The 23,834-nt window shown below is 36.2% G+C and overlaps 1 protein-coding gene across 1 annotated transcript; it reads left to right on the top strand.

Annotated features, from left to right (window-relative positions):
- Positions 1 to 41: 41 nt before the first annotated feature.
- LOC590327 (RING-box protein 2) lies at positions 42 to 5,290 on the top strand. Its single transcript, XM_030981922.1, has 3 exons — positions 42 to 445; positions 2,905 to 2,952; positions 3,989 to 5,290. Exons 1-3 carry the CDS (start codon positions 214 to 216, stop codon positions 4,105 to 4,107), a joined length of 399 nt encoding a protein of 132 aa, XP_030837782.1. The 5' UTR covers positions 42 to 213; the 3' UTR covers positions 4,108 to 5,290.
- The last annotated feature ends 18,544 nt before the right edge of the window (positions 5,291 to 23,834 follow it).

The following is a 23,834-nucleotide window of genomic DNA, read 5'->3' as shown; positions in this document are numbered from 1 at the left end:
AATTTGTAGCTTATTGGCAACGCAATTTCAGGCCCGCCCTCAACGGTGAATATTGATTAGTTCAGATTTGCAAAACATAGGCAAAAGAACACAAAGTAGACTTATCGAGCATCATTTTACTCTCTCATTCGAAGAAATGAATTAAAATTCCATCAAATAAATCTATAGAGTCTAGATCATATATATTCTGTGTAAAAGAGTTTAGTGGCATACATGTCCACGACAAAGACGAGTACGATGTCGATGCCTCAAGCAGCAGCGAATCCGGAAGTTGGCAGCGGTACTTCCACGGGCACTAGCCCCGCAGGAAGCGGGCCGGGGACGGCGACGAATGCTAAACCTTCAGACCAGAGACTCTTTTCGTTGAAGAAATGGAACATTGTGGCGATGTGGAGTTGGGATGTAGAATGTGATACTTGTGCAATTTGCAGGGTTCAAGTCATGGGTATGTAGCTCTAAATCTCCAGTTTTTATGCAGATCTATCTCTAGATAGGTAGTCTATTTGTTTTCTTGACCTGTTTTCCCTTGAAAATATGGACTTCAATTTTCAAAATCAAAGAATATGAAAGATGACAGTTCATTTGAATTTTTATTCTCAGAACAGAAGGATTCTTGAGACTGAGCTGAGTCTTATTTTTTTGCCATTCTTATGACTAGGTCTATATTCATTTGTTCATTCAAAATGGTTTAAACAGAAATACTTTCCTCCCGTGCGCGGAAAGCCGAATTGCGAAAGTTTACAAATATAATGCCATTTCAAGATGTACATGTAGTCATGTAGCCCTAAAAAGCCTCTAGCCTCTAGCCTGATGTAGTCATGTAGCTCTAAAAAGCCTCTATATTAAAAACATTGACAATAAAAAGGCATTACTAGTGTTGTTGTAAAAGGGCATTCAATATGCCAACAAATTCCCTCCTTATAGTTACCCTTGGCTAAATAAAAGCAACTGCAACGTGCATTGAATGATCAAGTAAATGGCCATTAAAATCAATAACATGTTGAGTTAAGTAAGATAAAATATGACAATTTAGAGAGAAAATGAAATATCCAACAATGATGAAGGAGAGAGCGATGAGAAACAAAAAGGGAAGAAAAGAGATGTTACTTTTTAGAAAGGAGACATATGAAGAGACGAAAAGAGATGTGTGTGTGTCAGGAGAGAGATGGAGATAGATTGATAAGACTGAGAAGGATAGAAACAATAAAAAGGGAAGGAAAAAGGAAAATTTAAAGGAGTGACATGCAACAGAATGAACAAGATGCAAGAAATAAAATAATCCTCGACTTAAAGATAAAAGTGTTAAAACTTAATTTGTACATGTATTGTAATAGTAAACAGAAGTTTTATGCCTTCTTTTTTTTCTTCATTTATTTTCATTTAGTAATTAGTAGTCTGATGAAATATGGAATTGTACTATCCCTTTGTCTGTTTGTTCTGAATTTGATTTGTGGGTATGCCTGGGTATGTCAGCTGTGTCTACACGTAGTTGTGCGTGTTTCAGGTTCACAGTTTAGGAAGACTCAAGAGATGTAAAAAGGCAGAATTTAGGGCAGTCAGATTCTCAGCATTTTAGCAATTGCGGATGACAATGCTGATTGTCGATCTACATGTACAAGGGTGTGCTACTGCAGGTGATCAATTGTCTGTGCTGTAAATTCTCTTTGTTGACTTATCTGACTTATAACTTGCAAAATTTGACTTGAGCAAAGAGTTAAAATGAAATATTGATTATATTATGAACAAAATTTTGACTTTTTTTTGGGCATTGATCTAGCCAATGTTTTAACTTGTGCATACAGTAGTTGACTGTACCTTTAACAAAAATTAATGTGACCTTTTGGATCAAGGAATTTTCAATTCAAATTCAGTAAATTCCTATCTCACACAATTTGTAATGACTTAAAAATGACAAAAAGATAACATGCTTGTTTGCTGTCTATGAGAAGAACTGTAGATTGTGTAGTTGGTGTATCACAATTTAATCATGTGTTTTTCCTATTAAATACAAAAATGCATCTTGTAATTCCTATGAATTATATGACAAACATTCACTCCTTCTGTAGTAAAAAAAGAGGGGAAAAACGAATTACGTGTACCCCGGTACATTTACTGAATTACTTCATTGTTCTCCACTATTGATAATAGTACAAGATGAAAGTGAATTATTTAAACACTCATTTTACCCCATGATCATTTTTGATGACTGACCTGCACCTATCCTTGCTAAGTCACACTTCTTAGTTACCGCTACATAAGGATTTGAACTCACTTTGTCAAATCCCAGGTACAGTAGCTTTGTGTAGGTGGATATGTCTTGTTCATTTGTGAATCTGAATCTCAAAAGGCTCATCTCTCCTGGAGTCCTGGTTGAGTAAAACAAGTCGGGCTGCATGAAACAAAATGATATAATGCTATCGAAAATGCTGTTGGACATGAGCATTGGATATGTCATATCGTCAGGGTCTTGAATCAGTTGAATGTTAACTATGGATCATGAATGGTTGTAAAGAGTTCCATTTTGTTTTAAAAAGTGTTTTCAGAAGGAATGAATATTTGAAAGAATCTTTGTTTGAACTCATTTCATATGAGCCAACTGTGTGATATCCCGGTTGGATTGGTTACATGGCGAAGCAGATGTCACACTGAGTTGAGAGGTATCCCTTCATGAGCTTTGAAGAAAGTAAATGAAGTTAATCTAGTCAGTCCTTCTTCTACATGTAACAGCAGGCACTCGTATCAAGATCTTATAACCAGGAAGTAACACAACTTGATCTGTCATTCATCATTCTTGACAAATTTAATGTTGTGTTAAGTGTAGAGTGGAATGAAAAGTTGTATTACATGTACATGTACATGCATTATGACTGATTGTTTTTTTTTTCTTTCTTTTTTCTTCTTCAGATGCCTGTCTGAGATGTCAAACAGAGAACAAACAAGAAGAATGTGTCGGTGAGTAATCTTCAGTTCATCTTTTAATTTTGCCTAACTGGTACTCCTTTTCCCCTCATATTAGGTATTACATTAGTAACCTTCATATCAACAGCAAATGTGTTATACTAAGTTGTTGATTAAGCTGCAAATGGCATTTGGGGTTACAGACTACTATTTTTTTTAAATGAAGTATTCAATGAACAAACCTTTTTTGAAAACTCCCTGAAAATTACTAACATAGATACAGGACAAGGAAAATCGATAAGTCCAACGTCATTTGCTCTATGAGGAGTGCTGCTAAAAACCAAGCTAAAAATCAAGCTAAAAACCAAGCTAAAAATAGTACTGTCTACAATTTTCAAACATGTAGTGAAATACAGTGTAGCATCTCTTGTGTAAATTTATTTAGTAAACTCATAGTTTAATTGCAACATTCGATCTATTGTACTGGGAAGTGCAATGTCGCCCTCTACAATTTTTGTAGTTGTAAGGTAGGATGATACATTGAGGTTCCTTCTTTTACTTTCTTGTATGTCTCTCTTTCTTGCTTTTATATCTCTATGTGTTGTTTCTTTTCACCCTTCTGTACCATACTTTCATTCTCTACCCTTCACTTTTCTTAATTCTGTCTATCTTTTCTCGCCCTCTATGGATCTAGCTTCTCTTTGGTCACTTTTACAATCTCTGTTTTGTGCTTTGAATACATGATGTATTATTTTTTGATATTCATGTTTTATTGAAACTAACATAATTACAATATTTAAAAAGAATTTAAAGAATACTAATATAGTCAAACCTGCTTTAGTGAACACATGTCTATAAAGACCACCTGTCTACAAAGACCTTTTTTTAAATCCCTTGAAAATGGCTTATCATTTAAACATGTAATAAAGAAACCTGTCTACAAAGACCACTTTTGGTGTTTCCCTTGGGTGGTCGCTATAGACAGATTTGACTGTATTATTGATATTTTTAAATAACTATTTGTTTATTTTCTCTGTTTGTGTTCTCTTGTTATCTATTATTCTGCTCTTCTCTTATCTCTCTGATACAGTTGTATGGGGAGACTGCAATCATTCCTTTCATAACTGCTGTATGTCACTATGGGTCAAGCAGAACAACCGCTGCCCTCTTTGTCAGCAGGAGTGGATGGTCCAACGCATCGGAAAGTGATACGACCAATCAAGCCCTTGGAAGGTGTGCGTCAGATCAATGCTGCCCTCTATGTCAGCGACAATGGATGGTTTCAGGCATTGGAAAGTGGTATCACCATACATATTTGATGAAACTGTATAACTTTGGACATAAACGTGTCCTAAAAGAGCACAGAAATATGATTGACTATTAATCATTGAAATAGACAGTAAAAGCAAGTTCTGTAGCTGTACTACAATCTCATATCTTGGTTCAGTGGCCATCCACTCCCTGTATGTCAGCAGGAGTTTGCTCATCGGTGCTTGCAGGCCATGATTATCTCTACGGGTGACTTGAAGTCAGTTGTTGAAGATTTATTAAAAACTGTATAACTTTGGCCATAAACGTGTCCCAAAAGAGCACAGATAATAACATGATTGACTGATAGGCATTGAAACATACAGTAAAAGAAACTACATGTAGCTCTGAAAATCTATTTGAAATTAATGTGTGTAAAATATGAAAAGGGTCTTTTTGTGTCACATCATCTACATTTTGAAATAAAAAACCTCCCCTTTAATTCTGCACAAAATTGAAGTATGAGTTTAATTTGGGCTTCAACAAATGGATCCTTTTATGTGTACATTATGCTGATAGTTTTCAGTTTATAATGCCCTTCTTATCCAGTTTGGCTAAAATTTAGGGCACTTACTTCAACTTTCAAGTAACCATCTCTAACTGCTGCACCAAATTGTTTGATGTTAATTTATTACATCTGTAAAGGGTAATTACCCAGGTGATCAAGTTTGCCATTATTTTTAAAATACTCTGAGCACTAAAGCGTTCAGTGACCTCCTGAGAGTGCTGACCTTTACTTTGACCTAGAAAATTGACCTTTTGGATCACCTAGTGAGGTCAAGAAGTTCTAAAACTGGACATCGCTCTGGAGTGAAAACTAATGGGGATTTTTTTTTATTGCTTGTGTAATTAATCTGTCTTAATAATTTATCATTATTATCAAGGTTGGCCATTTGTTTAGAGAAATAATCCTTTAAAAGTTCAAGAAAATGCCCTATTTTGCCAACTTGGTTCAAACTTGTCTAAATGTAAACAGTAAGGTCCATGGGGCTAAAGCTTAAAACCTAAGTTCATCCAGAGGTTATTTCGAAGGGGCAGGAGTCTAACCGATATTTGATTTGAAACAGAATGATGAAGTTTATTTTCTGAAGAAATCTTGTGCTTTTTACCAAAAATATTTACACTGTGTAAATATGAAGGGGAAATTTTGAATTAAGCACCCTTGGGGAATTAGAGAGGAAAATATTTCAATGTGTATTAAGGCTTGTTCACATATTATATGCCAAATAAACTGTGCTTACTGCGTTCAGCACTTTACTTTCTTGTACAAATAAAAAGTAAAAAGCTCAGCATATGTGAACGAATTGTAGCCATAAAGTACATGTTACCTACACTTGTATGCAACAGACAGTGGCGGATCCAGGGGGGGGGGGGGGGGGCTCGGGGGCCCCGAACTCCCCCCCCCCCCCTGGGGAAAAATCGGACGGCGCGATTTAAATATCAGCATACTGAATTTCAAATTTGGGCCCCCCCCCCCTAAGAAATCCCAGATCCGCCCTGGCAACAGATGTAGAAGCCAAGTAATGTGTGAATTTAATTTCATAACAGTTTTCAATCCTAGCGTTTGAAAATTTGTTTCTTCTCTAAAATTATGAGATTAACAGCAGTTTATCCTTCAACTGTTTGCTCCAGTCACATATAAACAATATTCTAATGAGCAAGTCGCTGGATCAACTCCCCTGGGTCATAATCACCTGTTGTAATGCTTTATACTCACTCGTCATATGCCCATGTGTCCGGGACAGGTTGGTTGTTCAGTGTTTAGACAGTTTATTTCAAAGTTTACATTTAAAGATACTATGTCCCTTTTGCAGCCAACATAAAATTATGTAGAACTTTGCAGGAATCATGAATATGTCATGTATGTTCTATCTGTGAAATTTAAACATTAGCAGTGTCCTAGTATTCAAATTATGCAAGGAAACCCGTTTACCTTCTAGACTTCACTGTCAGACACTATTGAGTGACTGACTGACATATTTTTTTTCTTTGGTAATAACATATATAAATGAGCTGTTGAGTTGGACTTTGTTATAAAGGAGTAAAGGATAAGTTTTTTGTTTTGGTTATTGCTATGTATTGCATATTTTTCTTTCAATCCATAGGCAAAATAGAAGGCTTTGTTCTTGTTAGGCGTCCGGAGACACCCGCCCCCGCCCCACCATATCATACACATGCATATGTACCTGTAGTGATAGGCTCGTTGAGAGCAGGAGATATGTAAAACCAAACCCAATTTGACTATGATCAGATTCTGGAAGAATTTGCAGTAACATTTGATACAAACATTAAAACATGTAAAATCATAATCTGAATAGTCATATGATCGATAAAATCAATGTTTTTAATGGATTTCATGTTTCCTGGAAGGAAGGAAAGCTATATAACGACTCAAAATCATAGTGATGTCAGTCTGAGACCAGGGACCTGTTTCACAAAACTTGTCATCAGGGACAAACAACAGCTTTTGTTATAAGCTACTAAAATCTTTGCTTCTAATTGGTTATCAGCAAATTTGTCACTGATTTTTATCATTTGTCATTGAAAAAAGTCTTTGTGAATCTTTGGTGAAACGGGTCCCTGTAGTGTGATTGTGTACGGTTTAAAGCATATTTTGTTTATATAAGCTACTAAAATCTTTGCTTCTGATTGGTTATCAGCAAATTTGTCGCTGATTTTTGTCATTTTTCATTAAAAAAAGGCTTTGTGAAACGGGTCCCTTTAGTGTGATTTTCTACGGTTTAAAGCTGATTCTGCTTTTTATTTTGACTAGAAGAGTTGAATGCACTGAAATTCCGGTTATTAGTATTATACTCATTATTTAGATCCAAAACCAGGAAGATGATGTTTGTTTAGATTTTAATAACTGATATATTTGCCCTTCATTCGAAATCGATCTAGGGAGAATCCTGTCGAAATTTAACTCCTTCCATTTTCACCAATTTCACCATTTCCATCCGGAAAAAAGTTCTGCAAATATATGACAAAAATGTGCACCTTCAGAATCAACACTTTATGATGTTTTTCCATGCTTAGATTTAGGAACTGCAACGTGTTGATACTATATTCATGTAAATGTACACGAAATGAAATATATTTGTCTCACTGTTTATATTACATGTTTTTGTGTGTAAAAGTTTATTTCTTTGTTAAAATACATGTACTCATCATATTAAAATCATATTACTACTAATGACAGTACCTTGTGTTCATTATGTTTTGTTCAATGTCAAGGTTATTCTTAAGTGCAAAGTCAGACACTGCATGCTAGGTTACAGTAAAGCAGAATCCGGTTTCATAATTCCCATACTTGAAACCACCTTCATAATTCTTTTGACATCTGTTTATCTTGCATAAGTCAGTCTGGTTTGGGGGGAAGTTTCTTGGCAAACGTTCAAGTCGATTCCCTTGTACCTGCTTCCCAGGGACAATGGCTTTGGCCTCGACTGCAAGGAATACAGGAAGATTAGAATCAGAAGAATGTTTCGATGTTAGCCAGGTAGCAGTCATGTTTGTGTATTATAGAGGTCATTTATTTGGGGGTGTTTCCATTTACTGTACCACTTCTTTCTGACTTACCTAACACACTTTTTTCCTATTCATTTTCTATAACACTTTGAGCGAGAAAATTTTATAACGAGTCAGCTTTGTAATTTCTGAGGTATGCATGTTGATTTGGTAATATTGAAATGTTATGAAACAGACGTATATTCGTTCTCAGGACCATGTTTTGAGGGGGTAATAGGGTTGATTTTTTTTCCCCCAATGAAGGTGATCGCAGCCATTATGTTACTGCACGACTGCTAGCCACGGCTGTGAGGCCGCAGCCGCTCCGCGCCCCGCCGGTCGGCTGATCGACCTTCTGGGGCCTAATCATGCAACATGTGTCTGCATAGCCAAAGGACTCGTTTGTAGCGTCAGAATTAGAAGTTCAGCCGTAGCCTAGGGTCTAGGTCTAGGCCTACATTAGTAGAAGTTGTACAGTGTTTCTGCACATGGTTATGTAGGCCTAGACCTACGGCTGAACTTCTAATTCTGATGCTACAAACAAGTCCTATGCAGACACAATCATGTTTGATTAGGCCCCAGCAGGTCGATCAGCTGACCGGCGGGGCGCGGAGCGGCTGCGGCTCCACAACCGTGGCTAGGGGGATAATCTACCCCGTTTCCTCCTCAAAACATGGTCCTGAGAACAATATACGTCCGTTTCATAACATTTCAATATTACCAAATCAACATGCATAACTCAGAAATTACAAAGCTGACTCATCATCAAATTTTCTCGCTCACAGTGTTATTTTCAGGAACTTTTTGAAAAGTTGACCGTACTTTCCCAAGACCGAAACAAAGGATAAGAACTCTGCGCGCGATCTTAATAATTTGCATTATCATGAATATTTACTAGCAAAAAAGCCAATCACAGATCATGGCTCTTGAAAATGTCTCTGTGTAGAAAATGAATAGGAAAAAAGTGTGTCAAATTAAAGTGTGTCAGGTAGGTCAGAAAGAAGTGGTACAGTAAATGGAAACGCCCTTTATTTGGGGAACTTGTACATAATGCTGTACATAAATATTGGAAACCTTCTCATGGTTTTGGAAAGGAGAAGAGAAGAGAAGGAGGAGGAGGAGGAGAGAAAGAGGGAGAAGAAGAAGAAGATTATGATGATGATGAAGCATGGGCGTAAATCCTTACATAATACCTATTGTTCAAGGGGGATGAATCAATAGATCATCCCCCCTGAACAATAGGTATTAAGTAAGGATTTACGCCCATGTGATGAAGATAAAGAAGGAGAAAGAGGAGGAGAAGATGGAGAAAAGGCTTACCTTTCTTGGTTAAGTCTTCTTGGTTTACGAATTATGTGATTAAAGTCAACATTTTAACCAAACTGTTGAGATGAAGATTACACGGTTTCCATCTTTCACTATTGCTTTATTGTGTAGATTAACTTTTATGTTTAAGCAGAGTAATTATCTTAATCCTTCAAGATATTTTCCAGCAATAATCGTAGGAAAATCTTGTTCCTGCTCGGCTTTACATCGCAAATCTTGGATGCAGTTTTGTAAGACAATGCTCCATAAATTTGGAACAATTGACAAGTTATTCCTGTCATTAAGTCATTATAAAATAGGTTGCATCTGCATGAAATTTAAAAAAAATAAAAAGGGGGAAAAGTGATAGTGAAAAATGAGAATATATTGCCACTCGGTAATAACATACTTATCATTGTCATGTACATAAACATGTCTAACTGTTTATAAGTGGTTCTTTATCTTAGGATGAAAGACAAAACTCCATAAATTTGGAACGTTTGACAAGTTATTCCTGGCATTGACTCATTATTAAAGGTAAAGACCAGTATTGGCAACGCCCAAATTTCAAAAAATGAAATGGAAGCTGTCATTACCAATCATGTGAAAAAATATGTTTTGACTAATACATGATGATAAAAAATTTGCCGGGAAACCGCCTACTAATTCATATATTTGGTAAATTTATTTCTCTCATGGTCTGGTGAGAGAGATAGGGTAGTCCCATATACATCTTTCTGTGTATAGTGCTTGTAATTTTACGAAGAATGAGCCAAATTTCTTATCATTTTGATGATTCCAGAACCTTGCAGATGCTAGATGCTAGATGATCGACCTTTTCTGATCGATTCCACAACGTTTCTTTCACAATGCAATCGCATGACCATTACTGGTCTTTACCTTTAACTATAGATTGCATTTGCATGAAATAAAAATAAAAAAGTGATATGGTGAAAAGAGAAAGTGAAAAATGAGAATATATTGGTACTCTGTAATAACATACTTATCAATTGTCATATACATAAAAGTGTCTAAATGTTTATAATTTGTGGTTCTTTATCTTAGCATTTGAATGGATTCCTTTCATTCATGATGATCACTTGACCCTGTTTAAACTTAAAACCCCTCTAAAATGTTGGGAGCCCCAAATTCGCCAAAAATTTGATGGCAAATTTTCACTTAAATTGTATCATGAATATCATTTGAGACACACTCCTGCAAAGATTTCCCTCCAAAAAGACAAATATTAAACTTGGGTTTTCTGTTGTATATATGCAGTTGTATATAAATTTGGAACAATTGACAGGTTATTCCTGTCATTAAATCATTATAAAATAGGTTGCATCTGCATGAAATTTAAAAAAAAATAAAAAGGGGGAAAAGTGATAGTGAAAAATGAGAATATATTGCCACTCGGTAATAACATACTTATCATTGTCATGTACATAAACATGTCTAAATGTTTATAAGTGGTTCTTTATCTTAGGATGAAAGACAAAACTCCATAAATTTGGAACGTTTGACAAGTTATTCCTGCCATTGACTCATTATAAAGTAGATTGCATTTGCATGAAATTATTTAAAAAAAGTGATAATGTGAAAAGTGAAATGAAAAAAAAAAACGAAAATATATTGCCACTCGGTAAAAACATAGTTATCAATTGTCACGACATTGCATAGCATTTAAGAACAAAAGAAGAAGAATAAAGTGATAAGGTGAAAATTGAAAGTGAAAAAAGAGAATATATTGCCACTTGGTAATAACACACTTATCAATTGTCATGTACATAAACATACCTAAATGTTTATAGATGTGGTTTTTTTTATCTAAGGATTTGTATCTTAGGATGGAAGACACTACTCCAAAGTAGATTAAAAGTGAAAAGTGAAAGTGAAAAATGAGAATATATTTAGCCACTCGGTGATAACATAGGCTACTTATCAATTGTCATGAAAATAAACATGTCTGAATGTTTATAGGTGGTACTTTATCTTAGGATTTGAAAGGATTCGCTTCATTCCTCTAAAATGTTCGGAGCCCCAAAGTCGCCAACAAATTTATGGCAAATTATATCGTAATGTGAAAGAGGATGTCATTTAAGACACACTTTTGCAAAGATTTCCCCTCAAAAAATGTTTTTGTAGACAAATATTAAATTGGGGTTTTCTGTTGTATATATGCAGAAAACCTAAATTTTGTATTCTTTCATGAATATTCGACTCCAAACACATTTGTTTTTAAAAGTCCTTGCAGAAATGTGTCTTAATGACATCCTCTTTCACATGATGAGACAGTTGAAGTGAAATTTTGCCATCAAATTGTTAGGGCTCCCAACACTTTAGAGGGGCTTTAATCCTTCGACTGAGTTCTCCACATGTACTATGTATTCTTGCGCTATAATGAATGCATTTTGTCAGCCCCAACCAACATCCAAATGGACTCATATGTGTTATAGTGAATAGTGTAATCTTGCTTAATATCAGGATAATACTGCTACTCAAGGAGAAATAAACTTATCAGACTTAACCTGTGCCCTCTTATGTATCTCATTTCTCAGAAATGCGCAAATCCCCTTCCTCATCTTCTTCTTAACCCTACATGCAACTCATCCTTTTGTATTATTTTCTGTACCCCCGATCTCTCACTTCTTTTTCGGCATTGTCTACTTTTTGTATTGTGACGGTGTTCTCCTATCTTTGTCATTTAAAGTACTCTCTTGTCCCGTTCTCGTCTCTGTTGGCATCCCCCTTTTTAATATTTCTAGTTCCAAGTTGTAACTACGAATTTGTTAATTTGATTAATCATTATTCTGAACTACTATTTGAGGTGTCCACAATAATTGTACAAGCTTTGCTTTTTAGTGGACCCTTCTGTTTCCAATATGTATTTCATAAATTTTGTAAATGATTATAATTGATTTGTGATGTTTCGTTGGAAACTGAAATAAAAATTGAATTTACGTGAGATTACGTACTTTAATCCAGTGAGAACGAATTCATCTAACCCCTGAAACCATGAAATCTGACAATTTGGCTCTTGGATGTTAGCCAAAATGATATGGGACCACCAGATGGTATCTTGACTACCCGCTAATGAAAACACAAAATTTATGTGAGACAAAATCAAAAAAGAAACAGGGAAAACCCATCTTTTACCCTTTTCATCACTTTACACGCTGTACTGTGAGTTCAATGCAAAGATATAACTTGAGTTCTGGTAATGCGATTGCATTGTGAAAGAAAAGGTGTGGAATGGATCAGAAAAGTTGATCATATAGCATGCAAGTAATGGTGTGTAATGCAAGGTTCTGGAGTCATCAAAATCATCATAAATTTAGCAGAGTCTTGGTAAAGTAACAATCACTTACACAGAAAGATGTATATGGGACAACACACATGGTGTCGGGGCTAGTACTACCTTGATTTCCTTATCTTTCTATATGCTCATTACTCAGCCAGTATACATTTTCTTCCAAAATTGTTTGGCACATGACATTTATTTGTAATCTTGAACATTCAGTGTAAGTTTCGTTAGATTCTGTGAGAATTCATTTTCTTTTTTTTACCAGAACTCAAGTTTATCTTTAATGTAGGCCACATATTATGTCATTTTACTCTAGTCATCTCTGAAGTTATGATGTTTAGCCCAACCAAGGACTTATGTCACCTCCCTGGCCCAACCAACTGACAAGGATGCCTCTTGTCTCCTTTAATTTATTTAACATGGCCTTCTGACTTCATGATGATTACTAGGATCGTAAAGCTTAACATTATATACAGGCTTGTACAGCTTGAAGTTCCCCTAAAGTGTTGGGAGCCCTAAATTTTCCCCAAAATCTTACCTCGAAATTTGACTTCAAAGTTATAATGACTTGAAAGATGATGTCATTTAACACTCACTATTGTCTTGTGCAAGGGTTTTTAAAACAGATGTGTTTAAAGACAAATATTAACGAAAGAATGCAAAATTTGAGTATTCTGCGCAGAACAGAAAACCCAAATTGTGTACTCTTGTGTCACTAGTCACTATCATGCAAGGGGGGGGGGGGGGGGTAGGAAGAAAAGTCATCCGATTTTGGAGATTTTCTGACAACCCCCACTTACAGTTACCACTTTTCAGTCAGAAATTCTCAGACATGTTAATAAGGAAACAATTTTTTGTCCAAGTTCATTTAAGGGATATTTTCGGTGGGGATGGGGGGGGGGGAGGGGGTTCTGTGAATGTGACTGTAAATGTAGGCCATCGTTTCTGTTTTATTCATATAGCTTTGATCAAGGCCAGCCCTATTGCATGTAATGCATTTAGCCGCATCTTACAGTACAATTCAATCCTTGATATCCTTAACTTGGTAAATTCCTGACATTGAAATACAAGGTTAAACTTGATCGCCCCACCAGGGCCCCTTCTCGGTATCACATACATCTCCATACAATAAGCGTACTTGTTCATAGTTAGGGGAAAATCAATCAGTGAAATTGCAGTTCTGGTTTCCACTATAATAAAGTGGTTCTCTTACGCGCATCGGTGAGAAAAGTGCATTATGCTGCATTATGCTTAATTAGGTAGTTAGTACCAGTGTAAATCCCAGATTTACTCTTTACCCTTTTCTGGGAAGATGAAATAGTAGAGCTGGTGCAATTAAGTTTTGAGCGATTTTGCATTTCACGTACGTAACAGACAGTAATGGAGGGAGAGTGCTAGCGAAGAAGAGGCATAGGGATAGGGGGAGGGGTGGAAGGGAGGGATGGTAAGAGAGGGGTAGAGAAAGGGGAGGGGTGGAAGGGAGGGATGGTAAGAGAGAGATAGAAAGAGAGGAGAGAGCGACGAATCCAGGGGCGCAGAGAAAGGGTACATGAACCATGGATTTATTAGTTGTCCATGCATGAACATAACGGATGTGAGTGAGGGTGTTTTATAGTGCGAATACACGTGATTGAGTCAGGCGAGTAAGATTTTGTAGGTCAGACGGTCGTATAATTTTAAGTTCTAGGTCACTTGCATGCAGGTTATTGTTTAAGACGCCAACAGGGAATACAAAAAACGAGACCGATTAAAGAGAATGAAAGAAAGAACGAGAGCAGAAAGGGAAAGGTTCAATATGTTTTAGAGAGAAAGGACGAGGGTGAAGATACAAATACATGGACCTGGAAGGAAGTGTAGGTATTAAAGGTAAAGACCAGTTAGGGTCATGCGATTGCATTGTGAAAGAAACGTTGTGGAATCGATCAGAAAAGGTTGATCATCTATCATCTAGCATCTAGCATCTGCAAGGTTCTGGAATCATCAAAATGATAAGAAATTTGGCCCATTCTCCGTAAAGTTACAAGCACTATACACAGAAAGATGTATATGGGACTACCCTATATCTCTCACAGACCATGAGAGAAACAAATTTACCAAATATATGAATTAGTAGGCGGTTTCCCGGCAAATTTTTTATTATCATGTATTAGTCAAAACATATTCTTTCACATGATTGGTAATGACAGCTTCCATTTCATTTTTTGAAATTGGGGGCGTTTCCAATACTGGTCTTTACCTTTAAACCACAAGTATTCAGGAACCGCTGTCCGCAATGAGAAGTGTATATTGAGCAAACGTAGAATTCAGTTTGGTTTTTATCAACAACAAAAATATGATACAAGTCTTGTAGATAATGTTACAATAAAGATATTGAAAATTATGAGCACCAAACTTAACGTTATCAAAACAGAATGTCTCTTAAATGATCGGTATGCTATTCATCTTCAATAAAATACTGATGATTGTGTTGCATTGTAAAACCTAAAGCGGAGATAGACTAGTAGTGATAAAAATAGTTATGAAATTGATAAATATCAGTCATATTTCTGAAATTTCAAAATTCCGAAAGTTCGTTCTTCTGGAAATGTCTTTTTTAATAATTGCAAATAATACCTTAATTTAGTATTTTTGTCTAATTCCTGTAATGCCTTTAACAAAAACAGGGAATTGGTTTTGACAGCAGGAGGTAATAAAATATTTCGACACGGCAGAACCATAGTTCATAATGTCCCGACGGGATGTTATATATAGACTGTCTGTATTTACCCCACGAATGTACTTTCACTTCTCTTAGCCTAATACCATATTAATGGAGAAAATGGAGGAAAGAAAACACCTCTAAAAGTAGCTTATGATAAGCCGATGATCGACCACCAACATCCACACAGTACAGACAGGTGCAGAGAATGGGATCTGGTATAAGGAGGGAATGTTCTCTACTAAGTAGGTCCATGGTTCAACTCGTGTCAAATCTTCGGGAGGCACTCGTTTTCCCCCGAACTTTCACCATTCCGAAGGTTCCACTCACCAAAACTGAAATTGAGATCATAATTCCGAAAATGGAAAAGGGTTCGTAAATCCGAAAATGACGTAGAACCCTGTAGACCTATCTTTTTGCTTGTTTTTTTTTCGGGAGAAAAGTACGAACCCTCGAAGTAGGCCTATATACGAACCCTACTTCATTTTCTAAATTAGAGGGCAATCCAACCCTTGTAATAAGTTGATATGTATGAAAGCAAACAAATAACAGAATGGCAAAAGTTTGAAATGAATCGGACAATAATAAGGAAATAATGAATGTTTGAAATATTAGATCACTTAGTCTATATGCAAATCTCAAATCGGTAGTTCGGTCAGTAGATTGTGACGTAGGACGTGGATAACTCTCTCTCCCATTTGCCGTGTATACACAAATATAATTAATTTCTGTTTTATCGTAATTTCCTTCTCCCTTGAAGCACTACTCAAAATATTTTATAGATATCATATTATTATAGGTCCTCTAAAAAGAATAGACCATCCTGAGCTATACATGTTGGAACAGACGGGGGAACAGATGGAAAGTAGTCCGGCACTACATCGAATTGACATTACCGCTTCACCTAACTTGAAGTGCCCTTACACGTATAGTGATTACAACTTTAACAAATTCATAACTTTCTTACATTTAGTCAGATTTAATTGAACAATTCATCAGATTGCTTCTCCCTTTAACCCTCGGAATAATGAACCCCACTATTTTACTTTAATAATAATAATAATAACGTTTTATTTACCCAGGGTAGCCACTTCAGTTATGAAACTGCTCTTCCAGCGGGCCCTGCATAACATAATATGTTATTACTACCCTTCTCCAATCTAATATGCTGAGCGCCTAGCTAGAAGGCAGATGGTCCCATTGTTCTAGGTCTTTGGTATGACTCGGCCGGGGTTCGAACCCACGACCTCCCATTCATGAGGCGGGCGCTCTAACCACTGAGCCACCATGCCCGGTCAATCATGAACATGAGTCTTCGGATGGACGAACCATCGGAATAACACAGCGAATGTTCGAAAGTAGGAAGGCTATCTTTTCGGGATTATGAACCACTTGGTAAAGCTATGAAACTTGTGCTTGGCGATAGACCATTTATGTAATGTAATCAAGTTTAATGCCCAAATCTTTGTTAATATGAGTACTTCGTTACAAATCGCTTCATTCACCTTTTACAAATAATTGGGTTTCAATAGTCAGCATGCGAATTGCATGCATTAATTGTTGACAGGGTATGTCAACATATGACTTGCCTAACACTATGAACATTACAGACAAAGGAAGCGGACAAAATATACAGTTCCTCAGGTAGACAAAGGAACATCCCTTCACTGCTATTATGTAAAAAGTGAATATGCATGTGACACCTGTTCTACACATTTTTACATAATAGCAGTGAAGGGATGTTCCTTTGTCTACCTGAGGAACTGTATATTTTGTCCGCTTTCTTTGTCTGTCATATTCATAGTGTAAGTAACTAACAACATGATATCGCAGTCTGACAATCGAAATACAATTATTCGTAAACTGGTGAATGAAATAATTTGCAACGAGGCACATTACGAAAGTGGCCTACTACGAACCTTCGGAATTATGAGCCTTCGGGGGGAAACAAACACGTATGTCTCTCACATGATTGACAGGAGTTGGTCTAAGAACATTCCCTCCTTATACCTGGGGGTGTTTCACAAAAATCCTAAGTAGAACAAAAAGTTGGACTTAAAAAATATGGAGAGCCATTTGTAGCCTTATAATGAAATACATTCAACAGCAAAATTGAAGTATTTTAGACTTTTTATAAATTCCACATCAAGAACATGAAATCTCCTTGATAATAGAAAATATGAATGATTTTACAAAATGTTTTCAAAGATGCCAACGGCTTTCCATAATTGTTAAGTCCAACTTAGAGATAAGTTCAACTTAGGATGTTCGTGAAACACTCCCCAGAGCTCATCCTGTGCACCTGTACTGTGTGTCTGTTGGTTTTCGATTAAATCGGATTATAATAAGCTACTTTAGAGGTGTTTTCTCTCGCACATTTTCATCATGTATGTGCTATTATTCTAAGAGAACTTTAAGTGCACTCTGCAGGGGGGTAAATACAGTCTAACACCCCATTGGGACATTATGAACTATGGTTCTGACATGTAGAACAATCAGGGGCGGATCCAGCATTTTCAAAGGGGGGGGGGGCATGAAATGTATGATATTGCGAGCGCGAAGAATAAGATGCTCTATGCGGTATATTGTGCGGCATTTTTGAATGAGTTAACTGAACATTCACGTGATTTTTTTTTGGAACGCCACTGAATTCTTCCCTGACTATTTTTTTTACTTTCTGCTGTCAAAATCAATTTCCCTTGTTATAAAAGGCAGTACAGGAATTCGACAATAATATTACTCTAATTAATCAAATAAATTATCATTTGCAATTCTTTAAAAAGACGTTTCCAGACAGTGGTGACCTATAGAAAACGTTTCTATCTTTATTTATTATTAAGTACGACACTCAATGCAAGTTTGACTCTGAGATCAATATTAAATGTGAGCTATCTAATGTTCGTCCCTTTTTACATTTAGTTAATTTCAAAACAATTTGAGAAGGTGGTCAAATTTATATTTGCAGCGGAAAGGGTATTTAAAAATTGTCTTGATTAGGTATTAAGTAATTTTTGATTTTTTTAATCGAATCATGCAATTTTTTCGTACATTATGGACAATTTTCGTACATGTAATTGTTAGTACTTTGTGATCCAAGTCGTGTTGTACATTTATGTATTGTAAGTTTGATTGCATGCCCTGCACATATCAACATGTTATATTGTTTTATGTTATGGTTGAAAATGAAAATAAATGAATTGAAATGAAATATATATTTAAAAAACTTTGTAATAACCACGAGAGTTTAGAGTCAGCTTTTTTAAAAATTCCAACAGAAGTAATGAGAAACGCTGTTATTGATGATGGGAAATAAAGAAAACAATGTTAATCTAAGCAATACGTCAAGGTACAAGAGTATTTCAGTCTCCATTCATTATTTTCTTGATGTATACTGTTTCCATGTCTATGGCATGGGCTACACAAAAAAGAATCCCTTTTCCACAAATCTTGTGGTTCATATAACAACTGTGGCACTGTATTGGTAAGAACCCAATCGCACTTTACATAAAAGAATCGTTTTGATACTTTTATATAGAAAAACCACTATATACAGTTCCAAGAATATTTTTGATAAAAACCCACTCGCATTTTACACAAAAGAACCTTTAGTGATACTTCTTGACGAACCACTACACAGTTCCAAGAATCTTTTTGGAAACATTTTGTTCCAAGAGTGATTCATATAACTCAGATTTGAAGAATAAAGTAAAACCATGACATATTTCATACCTTATATATTAGCAATACGATGATTCACTTTTCCAACAGTATCGTTCGTCGTAAAGTTTCATCTTAACTCTTTAACAAGTTTGTGAATTAGAATAACTAACAATGTTGAAACTCATATCAATGGTTGATTTCACCTAATTTCTTTATACTTTGACCGAATTTCCCCCTTCTATTTATTCACTTTCTCTCTATTCTTGCTTTTTCCCTTTTTTGGGGCCATTTTTTTGTTGTTGTTGTTGTCTTTCTTGAGCTACAGCCTACTTACGAGAAGTTTATTTTAACAGAATGATCCGGCAGTCAATTCGTGAATTGACGGTGATTAAAAAGCATTGAATCGTGGAATTATTTCTTTAAAAAAAAAAGTCTTTGCGTAAAAACGTATGGTACGCGTGACTTATAAGTCTAGATTGATGATATCGAAATCTCTCATTAATCCTTAGATCGACTTATGGAACAATAGCCTATTGATCATCAGACAGGAGTCAGGATTAAATGCTTTACAGCTTATCTGCCGTAGTTTACAGGAGGGATTAGACTGCCCTGCAAGGTCACTGGACAGGTGGTTATCTCATCAACTCAGCTCTCAATTAACATAAGAAAAAGAGGATCATGGGGGACCAATGGTCACCGATTAGGCATGGTTTGTTACATAGAGGGCGCAAGTAGCTACAAGTAGTGCAGTGGGCCTTTAAGGAATATCGGGGAAAATTCCTAGAAATGTATATAAATTTTATCAGCAGTTCCTCAACCTCTGTTTATCTGTTGAGCTGCATTGTCCCCTCCCCTTATTCCCTCTCCCATTCGCATTCTCACATTCTGTCTTCATCCCCCTCTCCCCTTCCTTCTCTCTCCCCCTCTCCTTCTCTCCCTCTTTCTCTCTCCCTCTTTCTCCCTCTCACACACCTTCCCTTCTTTTCCCCTCCCTCCTACTACACTCTAAAAAAATTGGCCAATTTTTACCCAACATTAGGGCGATTATGTGTCCAACCAACTGTTGGGTAAATTAAAGATTTTGCATGATTTACCCATAGTGTTGGATAAAAAGAAAATACCCAACTTTTAACCAACAAAAATTACCCAATCTGAAATTCACCCATTTCTCACCATAATGTGTAGCATAAGTTACACACTAGTTGGGCAAATAAGTTGTATAAAATATTTTATGCAAAAGGAGATTAGTGCCGCGGCGGGACTCGAACCGCGGACCTAGTTACACTTACAGTGTGAGTCAGAAAAAAGTTTACACCTAGAAAATTGCTAATTATTTAAAAAGTCATCTATGAACAGTAAATTATGATTCATCTTATGAAAGGGTGTTTTATCCCGAATCATTTGGTACCATTTTTGTGTGGTATGTGTTCATGATTGAATGAACACGATGCATTGTTTGCGAGAGTGCCAAAATCGACTTGCGCCAGTGTTGCTTATGTGATGTTTGAATAAAACAATTGGGATTTGGGTATTAATTCGGTTTTTGCAGAGACAAATAAAATCCCTAACAAAATTAATCATGCCACACATATCAACAATCGAATGTAAAATATCAACGAACATTTTGTGCACGTGTGTGGGTGTTTGTGACTTTGCCCTTTGCAAAAAGCATATGCAATGCATTTCATTTGATACATTCAATTCATTCTGTCACCCCGCTAATCCCAACATAATACATACTGTAGGCATCACTTTGGCGCAAGTCGATTTTTGCACTCTCGCAAACAATGCCTCATGTTCATCCAAGCGTGAACACATACCATACAAAAATGATACCAAATGATTTGGGGTAAAACACTCTTTCATAAGATGTATAATAATTTACTGTTCATAGATGATTTTAAAAATAATTAGCTATTTTTTAGGTGTAAACTTTTTTTTGACTCACACGGTAGTTCTGTGCCATTTCCAATCGACCACGAAATCTCTACGAAAAGGGTTTAACACTATTGTTGGATAATAATGTTACCCGACTTACGTTTGCCAAGTTACATCTGCCCAACTTAATTTGAACATTTAATTGGGTAAATACATGTAGTAAATGGTTGGGAGAAAATAACCCAAATGTTGGACAAAAATGGCCCAATTCTAATTTGCCCAATGACATTACCCACCCTATTTTTTACGTGTCATTGGGTAACTTTATATAGTAAACGGTTGGGAGAAAATAACCCAATTATCGGACAAAATTTGCCCAACTTCGATTTACCCAGTTACATTTGCCCAACTTTTTACAGTGTATCCCCATTTCCAGTTGACATTCTACTCAAAATGAATTAAGTATAACAGTATTGTTTTTTAATTGAAATGATTTTATCAACAACAACGAGTATTATGAACAACTTAATTATCATAATAACCCTAGAAGATGGAGCGTTTCCAGAATTTTTGTTTGTTGGAAAACAAAAATATTAGAGACATTTCAATAGAAATATACAAATGAATGATCAGAAAAAACATGTTGGCCTAAACTAATATGAGTTATACCTTCACAACAGTGGAGTTTTCTACCGAACATTCATAAGAGCACTTTTTGAGGGGGGGGGGGGGTCCCCCCCCCCGTGCGTTCGCGCCTGATAGGCTCTATACAAGAACGGATGATTTACTTAATTTTTTCTTCTTCAAAACAGAATTTAAAGGTCGGGTGACATCCAAATTTAAGTCGATTCCTGTTTTGATGTTCAGGGCTGCATACAACTAATATTTTGTTTTTCAAATATCTAAATATTTTTCATAGATTTTTAAATATTTTAAAAACTAATGTCTCAGACCTGCTAAGCTCCACCCTAAAACAATGCTCCAGATCTCATTTATTTTGTGACAGCGGTTAAATCATAAATGCGTAACAGTGCAATAATTCTGAGACTACCATATCTAGGCTCTGCTCAAGGCTTTGGGAATTGTGGAAAAGTGTTAACTTAGAGTCTGTTCTTGCCGACTAGGTTGTATATACGACACATGCGCATGCGCGTGGCAAATCTTAACCACAGCCTTAAACTCGACTTAACCAAGAAGGTTAGTAACTTCTTGACTTAACCTAATCTCAACCATACTATGGGTTCTCATATATTCACTCATATTTATGACATTAGAAAAGTTATTATCCTATTGGACCGATTCACTGATGCTGATGACCCATGACCCCATGACATCATGACCTATTTTTCGCAGGCAAAGTGACCGTTGAGTTGAACTTTAACCGCAGGTCTTCTACGATTGATGGATATAACCTTTTATCATCATTGTTGGGTTTGTCTTTTAAAATTTGTAAATATCTTCGGAGCTTCTCAGTTGACGTTCGATCATGACACAGAATTTTCTGGCAACAAATCAAATGGATACCCCATCCCCCTCCCCTCCGCCCCCACCCGGCGACTGGACCACCCATAATACTGATTTCATTTTTGTGTTCATCAATCGTACAATCTATGTACTCAAAGAGATACCAGTATCTTTTTGATGTAATGGAAAAGTTTTGAATTCATGTCAAGGTGAAAAACAACTGTATTTTATTTCTAAGATTGATTTGTATTCATGTCAAGATAAAAAAACAACTGTATTTTATTTCTAAGATTGATTTGTATTGTTTGGAATCAATAAAAAAAAAAAAAAAAACTATTGAAAAAAAAAATACTGGGGCACCGGAGACGATAGTCTAGTGCCTGGACTGTGTCCGTGTCGCCCGCCTAATATTAATAATCAGCTGAGAAAAATAACACCCGCTAAACACCTTGCTAAAACCGAAACAATCCTTTCATTCTTCAACGGGTGTATTTTCGGGGGTCGCGCGATTTAGTGGAGACAGCGCTGTATGACATGCGTGTTAGGGAGGGGGACACAGATGATGGAAGAATACAAGATGTATGAAAAATGGACAGAATCTGGACGCCAGCGACGATCGCCCCAGGCTCTGTTTCTTCAAAAGATATAGGGCAGATGTAGCTTTATGATGATACAAAGGTTAGGGTTGCAATAGGCCATTTTCGTAATGTAACCTAATTGAATGCATAAGTCTTTGTGAAGTGCCTCAATACAAATCATTTCATTCACCTGAAAAGAATAATATTATTTCAATAGACAGAATCTGAACTGCATACGTCATTAGTTGTTGCCAGGTAGGACAAACATTATGGCTTGACCTACTTAGCAACACTTAATATATGCAGTTTGCATTATGACTATTGAAATACTATTATTCTTATCAGGTGAGTGAAATAATTTTTATAGTGGTACTTCAAAAAGACTTAAGTATTAAATTTGGGTGGCAAATCATAGTTTGCAAAATGAGTGATAAAACCGGCGTAAGTAGTATGACTATAAAGAACTATAAAGATAGACAATAATGAACAAAATCTGCCCTACACTTTGTATACTTGTATACTATCCCATGACGTAAGAACACTGGGATTCATTCAGTTAGATCGGTTATTCAACTTTGGCAGTCATAGATCATTTTTGTTTAGGTCTATGGACAGTATTAGTTGAATATTTTCCAAGTAACCTATGGTTCATATTTGATGGTTTGGGTCATAGAGCCTATAGGCGCCATGACCGCGCATCCGTATGTACAAGAAAAGGTATATAATATTGCGGCGATCATTGGCAATGCTAAATTTTGTTACAAAATCCCTAAACTTTGATGTCGTCATTTACTAAATTAAGTTAAAACACAAAAAATACCAAAAAGACACACTTAAAAAGTAAAGCCCGCTTATCAGCTTTCCGTCTACCGGTATCAGGAAATCTACTATGAAACTGAAAGCAAGGATAAAGATTTTTGTTGTTGTTGGTATAGTATGAGAGAGAGAGAGAGAGAGAGAGAGAGAGAGAGAGAGAGAGAGAGCGAGAGAGAGGGAAAGAGACAACGGAAGAAAGAAAGACAGAGAGAGAAAGAGAGAGAGAGAGAGAGAGAGAGAGAGAGAGAGCAAAGAAAGAAAGAAAGGGACAGTGGAATAAAGAGAGAGAGAGGGAGAGAGAAAGAGACCCCTTTGTTAAATATGTCTCCTCATAAATCATATTGCTCGATGTTATCTATGGAAAGGGGCCCAACAAACAATTTTCTTCGTCTTGTTAGAGGCTCTTTCTGGCTATAAG

Source organism: Strongylocentrotus purpuratus, unplaced genomic scaffold (genome assembly GCF_000002235.5).
Source record: "Strongylocentrotus purpuratus isolate Spur 01 unplaced genomic scaffold, Spur_5.0 spur5_scaffold_12, whole genome shotgun sequence".
NCBI lineage: Eukaryota > Metazoa > Echinodermata > Echinoidea > Camarodonta > Strongylocentrotidae > Strongylocentrotus > Strongylocentrotus purpuratus.
Note: the sequence above shows the minus strand (reverse complement) of the source record. Positions and strands in the feature narration are given on the sequence as shown.

Excerpts from the sequence above, each read along its gene's own strand:
- LOC590327 (XM_030981922.1), top strand. The coding sequence starts at position 214 with ATGTCCACGACAAAGACGAGTACGATGTCGATGCCTCAAGCAGCAGCG. Across the intron at positions 446-2,904 it reads TTGCAGGGTTCAAGTCATGG|ATGCCTGTCTGAGATGTCAA; the intron begins GTATGTAGCTCT and ends TTTCTTCTTCAG. Across the intron at positions 2,953-3,988 it reads CAAACAAGAAGAATGTGTCG|TTGTATGGGGAGACTGCAAT; the intron begins GTGAGTAATCTT and ends TCTCTGATACAG.